This window comes from Capricornis sumatraensis, chromosome 2 (assembly GCF_032405125.1).
Source record: "Capricornis sumatraensis isolate serow.1 chromosome 2, serow.2, whole genome shotgun sequence".
NCBI lineage: Eukaryota > Metazoa > Chordata > Mammalia > Artiodactyla > Bovidae > Capricornis > Capricornis sumatraensis.
In genome coordinates, this window is record NC_091070.1 from 44,736,822 (window position 1) to 44,746,647 (window position 9,826).

Consider the following 9,826-nt stretch of genomic DNA (forward strand, 5'->3'; position numbering starts at 1 on the left):
TCATGGTACAGACAATGGGTTAGCTAAAGCGCAGTGCGGCCACCTATCACCTTACCTGCCTCTCCCCCTCCTCCTCCATCCGGGCAGCTGGTTCAGGGCCAGGAATGTGGCCACCTGAAGCCCTGCTCATGTTACGAAAGCAGCACACTGCCACTGCAGCTGCCACCCTGAGATTTTTCTCTCCAAAGCCATCTGATCCCTAATCAGATGACTGAGACTCAACAATTGCCCCCTCCACCCCAGGAGTATCTGCTGGGAATGGGAAGGCTAAGAGGAAATAACAGCATCTCGGCCTCATCCCCTGCTTCTGCATATGCCCCCAAGCATGATCTCACCTGATCTCCAGCAGCCCTGTGAGGTCCTGCTGCCGCTAACTTCAGCTGCCCTGTGACAAAGGTGAGGACTCACGGGCACAGACTTAGTGAGTGGCTGCGGTAGGACTTGAATCCAGATAGTCTGATTCTAGAGCATGTGCCCTTTTTAAACTGCTTTGTCTCCCTTCCCAGAATCTCAGGAAATGACTCTCGAATCCAGGACAGTCTGATTGATGGGCAATATCATGTTCTGTCTCTAAGAGACATTTCCATACCTTGGAAATTCACTTTAATATTCACGTGATATTCCCCAGACTAACTCCCACATCCAGATAGATCATGAAAATCCTTTGTCCAGCTCTGCACCCAAAGACTTGATTCTAAAAACCTAAGGTCAGCCTAGCTGTGGATCTAGTAAGATGTCTTCATAGCTCAATGACTCAAATAACTTCCTCTCCAAGTTTCTCATCTTCACCCAGTCTCTGTGCTGAGACTCATAAAACCAAAATAAAATCGTATTTCAGCATCCTCCCAACATTGCTGAATCCCCAGAAAGGCAGCGCAGAACACAGACTTACCTACTGTTTCTCACTCCAGAGAGAGACTCGGTTGATGTAGGAAACTTGATATCTTAAGGTAGTGTGCGGTGGGGGCAGGGCAGGTGGGAGGGGCATAAAAATACAGCTGGAACCACAGCAGCAGCTGCCCCTCATGTGCCCACCCGTGGGCTGCACCCACAGCAACATTTGCCTGTCCCTCCTGTATACACCCACGGTTCCTCTTTTATACATAGCCAAGACCAAGGACCCTCACCGTTCCATCCTCCAGCAGGAGTTGCAAAACTTTGTTACCAACTCTATAGTCCTTTGCTATTTCAGCAGACTTCCAAACTTCTTCAGAATCAGGAATCCAAACCCTGTTGTACTGACCAAGAGAATAAGACAGGTTTAATTTCAGCAAATTAAAAGCAAAATACCAATCATTAGATGACTAGACTCAGGGAGTTTTCTCTGTTCACTTAGGTCAGTAACATTGGGCTAGATGAAGCACAAGCTGGAATCAAGATTGCTGGGAGAAATATCAATAACCTCAGATATGGAGATGACACCACCATTATGGCAGAAAGTGAAGAACTAAAGAGCCTCTTGATGAAACTGAAAGAGAGTGAAAAAGTTGGCTTAAAACTCAACAGTCAGAAAACGAAGATCATGGCATCTGGTCCCATCACTTCATGGGAAACAGATGGGGAAACAGTGAAAACAGTGGCAGACTTTATTTTTGGGGCTCCAAAATCACTGCAGATGGTGACTTCAACCATGAAATTAAAAGACATTTGCTCCTTGGAAGAAAAGTTATGACCAACCTAGAGAGCATATTAAAAAGCAGCGACATTACTTTGCCAACAAAGGTCTGTCTAGTCAAAGCTATGGTTTTTCCAGTAGTCATGTATGTATATGAGAGTTGGACCATAAAGAAAACTGAGCACAAAAGAATTGATGCTTTTGAACTGTGGTGTTGCAGAAGACTCTTGAGAGTCCCTTGGACTGCAAGGAGATCCAACCAGTCCATCCTAAAGGAAATCAGTCCTGAATATTCATTGGAAGTACTGATGCTGAAGCTGAAACTCCAATACTTTGGCCACCTGATGCGAAGAACTGACTCATTTGAAAAGACCCTGATGCTGGGAAATATTGAAGGCGGGAGGAGAAGGGGACAACAGTGGATGAGATAGTTGGATGGCATCACTGACTCAATGAACATGAGTTTGAGTAAACTCCAAGAGTTGGTGATGGACAGGAAAGCCTGGCATGCTGCAGTCCATGGGGTCACAAAGAGTCAGACATGACTGAGCAACTGAACTGAAGTTCACTAGAAATACTTTTACCTAATTTTTGCTTGTGACGTAATTTTTGAAAGTGAAAGTCGCTCAGTTGTGTCCAACTCTTTGCAACCCCATGGACTATAGAGTCTATGGAATTCTCCTGGGCAGAGTACAGGAGTGGGCAGCCTTTCCCTTCTCCAGGGGATCTTCTCAACCCAAGAATCAAATCCAGGTCTCCCACATTGCAGGCAGATTCTTCACCAGCTGAACCACAAAGGAAGCCCGAGGTAACTTATTTTTAATAATTTTTAAAGTTTATTTGTTGGCTGTGCTAGGTCTTCACTGCCATGTGGGCTTGCCTGTAACTGGAGAGCAGGGGCTCCTCTCTAGCTGCAGCGCACAGGCTTCTCATTGCGGTGGCTTCTTGTTGCAGAGCACAGGCTCTAGGGCACTCAGACTTCAGCAGTTGCAGCTCCTGGACTCGGAAGCACAGGCTCAACAGTTGTGGTGCACGGGCCTAGCTGCTCTGCGGCAGGCAGGATCTTCCTGGATCAGGGATCAAACCCGTGTCTCCTGCATTGGCAGGCAGATTCTTTACCACTGAGCCACCAGGAAAGCCCCTGAGGTAGTTTTTAGTGTATCTGCAATGCACCAGGTCTAGCTGCTTCGTGTCAGAAGTAACAGAATTCCCAAAGCCTCCTGAATATATCTTGAAAAGAAAAGGAAAGCCTGGGAGGGGAAAGGAAATCTGTGAGTCCCTTAGTGGGAAGATCTGAGCACTGTGACATGAGTTGAAGCAGAGGGATTTGTTTCACCACTAATGGACTATGTGGCTCTGGGCCAGACACTTTTCCTGCTCACTTTTCTTATCTGCAAAATGGGCACAAGACTTACTTCATAGGTTTGCCAGGAAAATTAAATAAGACTGTGTAGCTGTGTAGTTGATGGCACTTTGTAAAACGCTGTGGAAGTATTGTTCCAGTGGTGTTATCACAGTCTTACCACACTGGTCAGCAGCCAGGGATTCCCTCCATGGGAAGCGCAGAAGTTCCAAGCTCAGTTTCCCACTGGGCTCTGTGCTGACGTACAAGTCCTTAGGCTTTTGAACCACACTGCTATGTACTGAATTGTTCCACCTCCCCAGACTTCATATGTTGAAGCCTTAAACCCAATGTGAGTGTAGTTGGAGACAGGGTCTTTAAGAGGTATAATTAAGGCTAAATGAGGTAACAAGGCCCTGGTCTGATAGGATTAATGTCGTAAGAAGAAGAGATACAGCAGAGCTTGCAAACACACTCTCTCTACCTGCATGCATAAAAAGAAAGGCTATGGGAGTTCACAGTGAGAAGGCAGCTGTCTGCACCAAACAGAAGACCCTCACCAGACGCCAACCCTGCCAACACCTTGATTGTGGGCTGTCCGGCCTCCTGAACTGTGAGAAAATATTAATACACCTCTGTTGTTGAAACACCCAGTCTATGATATGTTGTTATGGCAATGTAACAATTCACACTCATACACTGGGAAGCAGGCAGTCTCACTCTCCAGAATCCACCAGTGGTTCCTGAATGCTGCTTGAGAGAAACACAAAGTGACTGCCATGTCCCTACCAGGCAGCTGTGACAGGACTCTGCGAGCCATTCTTCTCTCTCCTGCATGCATGCCGTCAGCATCATACACTGACTGCGCTTGCTTTGACCAGGACCCCACATCTCACATTCTTCTATGGTCATCCATTCATCTATTTGTTTTTTACTCTCTTGTTTATTCATGCATCTAGCCATTAATTTACAGATTCAACTCCTAGGCATCTATCATGTATGTGTCTGGCACAGTGCTGGTTTGTCAACATGGTCTTCTTACCAACTCAGCCAATCTCTAGCCTAGAGCTGTATGCGCGTATGTGCATATTTGCATCTCTCAACTCACGTATCGGTGGTTTCTAGCAATGGGGATACAGGATACCCCTCTGCCCTGAGACATAACCAGACCAAAAGGAACAAGAACTGGGAAGCACTCACATGGAGAAATGAAGCAGCACTTAAAAAAATTCCTGAATCCAGAGGCTGGATAGCTCATAACCCATCCCAGATCTAGATGAAGCCTAAGAGGCCATCCAGCATCTAACCCTCATTTCCAGAGAAAACTAGCCTCAGGGACTCCAGGTTCCCCAGAAGCAGACCTGAGATGAGCAACCAGTTCAGGCTGGTGCCTACAGTGGCACCTCTGTTCTACCTCCTTATACTCACAGGCCAAAGAAATGTTGGTCCTCTGGCATTGTCCCTCACCAGGACAGATGGACTTTCTGAAGGTAATTGTCAAGTGTGTAAACTCTTGTAACAGGCAATGTTTGTGCCTTTAGGAGAGAAAGTCAAGGCACTTTTGCCTAAGTGCCTGCCATCCTGCTGAGTACAGTCCCTGGTCACTGAACTGGCACCGGCACCATCCTTGACTCTGGGGACAGTCACCCACAAGACACTGTCCTCTGTGAATCTCTGCTTCTGGACAGCTGAGAAGGCAAACGTCATGACCAAATGATGGCCTGGTCTGACATGTGGCCCATGGCCTGCTGGTCCCTTTCCACCATGGGGAAATATTTCTTTAGGTTGAGAGATCATACTTATTTCAGTTACATAAAATTCTGGGCAATAATTATGATTTTTCATTCTTCTTCACTATGATTTTATATATTCTCTATATTTTGTCTATTTTATTTTTATAAGTAATGTAAATCATAATCAGTTCAGTTCAGTGGCTCAGTCGTGTCTGACTCTTTGCGACCCCATGAATCGCAGCACACCAGGCCTCCCTGTCCATCACCAACTCCCAGAGTTCACTCAAACTCAACATCCATCGAGTCAGTGATGCCATCCAGCCATCTCATCCTCTGTCGTCCCCTTCTCCTCTTGCCCCCAATCCCTCCCAGCATCAGAGTCTTTTCCAATGAGTCAACTCTTCGCATGAGGTGGCCAAGTACTGGAGTTTCAGCTGTAGCATCATTCCTTCCAAAGAACACCCAGAGCTGATCTCCTTTAGAATGGACTGGTTGGATATCCTTGCAGTCCAAGGGACTCTCAAGAGTCTTCTCCGACACCACAGTTCAAAAGCATCAATTCTTTGGCGCTCAGCTTTCTTCACAGTCCAACTCTTGCATCCATACATGACCACTGGAAAAACCATAGCCTGACTAAATGCACCTTTGTTGGTAAAGTAATGTCTCTGCTTTTCAACATGCTATCTAGGTTGGTCATAACTTTTCTTCCAAGGAGTAAGCGTCTTTTAATTTCATGGCTACAGTCACCATCTGCAGTGATTTTGGAGCCCCAAAAGATACAGTCTGACACTGTTTCCACTGTTTCCCCATCTATTTCCCATGAAGTGATGGGACCAGATGCCATGATCTTCGTTTTCTGAATGTTGAGCTTTAAGCCAACTTTAAAGGCAAATATGGGACTTCCCTGGCAGTGTGTAAGACTTTTGCAAGGGGCGCAGGTTCGACCCCTGGTCAAGTAACTAAGGTCCCGCATGCATGCACCATGGCCAAAAGAAAACAAGGCAAAAATCAAAAATATGTTTACAAGAAAGACTTGTACATGAACACTTCATAGTAACTTTATTCATAATTGCTGAAAATTAGACTCTGTGTCCATGAGAATAAAAAAACATAAAACTGTGGTATCCTCATACAATGGACTACTACTTACCAATAAAAAGAACTAACTACTGATACAAGCAAGAACATGAGTGAATCTCCAAGTGTTAGACTGAGTTAAAGAAGCTGTACACAAATGAGTACATTCTGTATGAGTCCTTTAAATGTAGTATTAGAACAAGTAAAACAAATAGAATGTGAGGAAAAACTCAGAACAATAGTCACCTCCAGGTATGGTGGATCCAGGGAGGTACTCTTGTGGGCTATGGCAACATTTCATACCTTGAAGGGGTTTTGGTTAATAGGTGTTAAGCACTTTTCAAACCTCAGAGGATGTACACTTAAGATTTGTACATTTTGTTGTCTGGAAATTTTACACAAAGAACTAAACAAATATGGAACTCTTGGAAATTCCCCGGTGGTCCAGTGGTCCAGGACTTGGCACTTCCATTGCCATCACTCAGGTTCAATCCCTGGTCGGAGAACTAAGATGCTGCAAATCATGTGGTGTGGCCAAAAGCCAAAAACCGAATATGGAACTGTGAACAATGTGCATACTGAAATATTTAGGAGGACATGGATCGATGTATGCAATTACCCTAAAATGCTTCCAAAAATAAGATGGGCTGAGGAGTGGACAGAAGACTTAGAAGGATGCACAGACGCGATACAACAAATACTGTCAAATATTCATACTGCAATCTAGGTGGTGGGACAGATGCTGACTGTAAAGTTTTTTCAACTCTTTTGTATACTTTAAATCTTCATAATAAGTTGTTGAAGGAAATAAAGAATAAGTATAAAACAAAGATTCAGGTACCAGGACTAGACTAGGACAGAGTTGGTTGAGACACACATTTATTAATCTATTAGTTAATATAAGCTACCTCACTTATCAAACAAAAATGTATGTGTATCATTGGTTTGATTATCAATCATGACTCCCTAAGTTATCTAGGTTGCTTTAATTCTTGACAGCTAGCTAAGAGTAGGAGCTTGCTGAAATGTGGCATGGGGTGAGTAATATTTGTGAGTGGGGTGCGGTGGGAGGGAGGGAAACAGAGAGAGAGAGGAAATGGAAGAATGACCCAGCAGGGACTTGCCTGGTGGGCCAGTGGCTAGCAATTCCACACTCCCAATGCAGGGGGGTGGGGGGTCAGGGAACTAGATCCCACATGCCACAGCTAAGAGTTCACATGCCAAAGCTAAAAGATTCCATGTGCTGCAACAAAGATCAAAGATGCTACATGCCACAGCTAAGACCCAGTGCAGCCAAACAAATAACTGAATATTAAAGAGAAAAAAAGAATGACTTGGCAGGGACTTCCCTGGTGGGTCAGTGGTTAAGATTCCATGCACCCAATACAGGGGGCTGGGGCTCCATCCCTGGTTAGGGAACTAGATGCCATATGCTGCAACTAAGACCCAGCACAGACAAATAAATAAACAAATATTAAAAAAGAATGACCTGGCAGGTGATGACACACACTTAGAAATACACACCCATGCAAACAGGTGGACAGAAGCCTCACAAGCACAGACACCCACACCCACACTCCACACATACTTGTAGCCATGGGCTACTGTTTTTCACATCAGATCTGCTATCGAAAACATTATTACTAACTTCATAAAACTGAAATCACTAATATTTTTATGATAAAAATAATTTGAGACTATCCCATTTATCAAGAGTTGGCCACTATAGAATTTTATAGCTGAAAGTGTTCCGGGAGATTGTCTTTTCCAAGTTGTCGGTCAAAGTTCTTTTTAGAGATTGCTTCAAACGAAATGGTGGTAGCCTACCATGTTCTGCAGCTGAGGTCCCCCAGGCCTTTCCATGGAATCCTTGGGCTCTGAGAAGTGATGCAAAAATCACTAAGCCAACCTAAGCCCTTTGTTTAGCTGATCCCCAAACTCCAGCCCAGAGAGGTCAGTAACTCACCCAATACCACACAGGGCATCTCAAAGGCCAGGACTCCAGGGAGCCAAAGCTTGGGACTCCTTCTTTGAACTACTTGTTAATTAAATGAGCCTGCCTAGAAAATAATCCTGAACTCTCAACTGCAACCATCTCCTTGAGAGTGCACAGGCTGGTTTGTTTCAGCTCAAAGTAGCATGAAATGTAACAGGTCGCATGAAACCAAAGTCTGTTTTTCTCCAGCGTGAACACAAATGTCCTCCTCAGGCCTGGACCCCCAGGCTGCCCACAACCCACCAAGTCTGGTGTCTCCGCCGGCAAGGCTGTCAGCTGTTTAGGGCCCTGCAGCTGAGACCCAACCTGGTAAGTAAACATGCCCAAGTTTACCCAGTTCCACCTCAGTTACACCCATTAGGTTCTGCCCTCCTGCCGCACATTCCTTGACCCACAAGGCCACACTTCAAAGCAGAGAGAGAGCTACCTTTGCAGCATTTGGACAAACAATGTGACTAGCTCTCATATGACCTCCCCAGGATGGCTCCTTCCTATTGGGGCAGGTGCCCCTGGACTTGGGCACCTGCCAAGCCCTCCAGGGCCGCCTGCAGTGGGGCTGGGAGAGAGGAGAGGCCCACCTCCCACAGAGTGAAATCATGGTGTGCCCCAGCCCAGAGAGAAGGCAATGGCACCCCACTCCAGTACTCTTGCCTGGAGAATCCCAGGGACGGGGGAGCCTGGTGGGCTGCCATCTATGGGGTCACACAGAGTTGGACACGACTGAAGCGACTTAGCAGCAGCCAGCCCAGGAGGCTGGGGAAGGAGGCAAAGGCTTCAGGGGTCCTGACCCTTAGGAAGTGACATGTCCCCAGGGACAGGCCGCATCCTTCCCCCACACATGCTCAGACGAGATGAGAGTGGCACCTGCTCATGCCTCCTGCCTATTTAAGGGATCTACCGGCATCAGGCACTGAATGGCTTGGAGACTTTACACGGTGTGTAGGGTGCTGGGGGTCTTCTTCCTCGCCACTCTGAATTGGAAGGGAGTCTCCACACTCTCGGTCAGCCAGGCCAGAGCAGTGGCCCCACACTCCCTCTCTCATCCTCCACCTCGGCCATTCCTCCAGGCTCCTCTCCGCTCCCTAGCCTCCTCCCGTGTCTCCCAAGGTCCTCGCGGCCTCTCCTCATGACAGACTGTTTCTGGAGCTTTTCAGCCATGCCCACAGCTTCCACCACTCCCCCGGCACCATGGAGGCCTTCCAGCCCAGATCTCTCAGTGGGTCACATTTCCACCTGTCTCCCATGTGTCACCCCTTAAATGTCTTCTGACACACAAATGCCAGGCTCAAGTGATCACTATACCAGCCTCAAATGCGATCTTCCTCCTCAATTCTCTTACTTCTCAAATCAGAAACCTGGGACACCGCTGGGCACCCCCACCTGCCTTCCCTTCACCCCTAACAACCAAATGGACACCAGGTGCTAGAACGCCTACATCTTAAACAGGTTTCACCTGTGTGCCCCATCCACTCCCCCACGCCACGGGCACAAATCTGTTCCCCTGTGCTGCCCCCACCAATCTCCTGACAGGTCCCACAGCCTGCTGAGTGCTTCCTCAACCAGGCTGAACGCAGGGTTTCTGTGGACACACAGAGTCCTTTACCCACACCTGAATTTCCATGAGTGGGGCCCAGCAAGATGAAAACTAAAAGTGTCCCCTGATGGATGGTGGTAAACATCCAGGCCTGGGAACCACTGTCAAGCCAGTTCTCCTACTCAGGCCTCACTCACCTTCTTTTTCAGTCCAGCCCCTGCTTGCTGCCACCCAAACCACTAGCAGTTTCTGGAACATGCCAAACTCTTCCTGGCTCTTTGCTGTGTACTTTCTGTTCCTCCACCCACAGTGTCACCCATCCTCTCCCCCGCAGTGAGCAAACTGCTCTGAGCAGTCGGAGTCAGTTCAAGACTCCCACATGTGGCAGTTGCCCCCCTCCCCACCCACTATACCCACCACCCCAGGCAGGACTGGATGCTTCCTATTTAGAGTTCTCTCTGCCCCTTCCCTGGGTTTCAGGTAGCTTCCCTTCTCTACCACTGGCATGTGAGCTCCAAGGGCCTTGTCT

The 9,826-nt window shown here is 47.2% G+C and overlaps 1 protein-coding gene and 1 non-coding gene across 2 annotated transcripts in view; one reads left to right on the top strand and one right to left on the bottom strand.

Annotated features, from left to right (window-relative positions):
- Nucleotides 1-8,921, bottom strand: part of MYO5C (myosin VC) — a 108,209-nt gene extending 99,288 nt beyond the window's left edge. Inside the window, exons 1-3 of the mRNA XM_068992431.1 lie at nt 8,793-8,921; nt 8,007-8,069; nt 1,128-1,304 (exon numbers count right to left, since the gene is read on the bottom strand). Coding sequence (XP_068848532.1) covers nt 1,128-1,304; nt 8,007-8,069; nt 8,793-8,921 — 369 coding nt within the window. The remainder of the gene's footprint in view (nt 1-1,127; nt 1,305-8,006; nt 8,070-8,792) is intronic.
- TRNAG-UCC (transfer RNA glycine (anticodon UCC)) lies at nt 6,201-6,273 on the top strand. The gene has a single exon. It is a non-coding gene; the product is annotated as a tRNA-Gly (tRNA).
- Nucleotides 8,922-9,826: the final 905 nt, after the last annotated feature.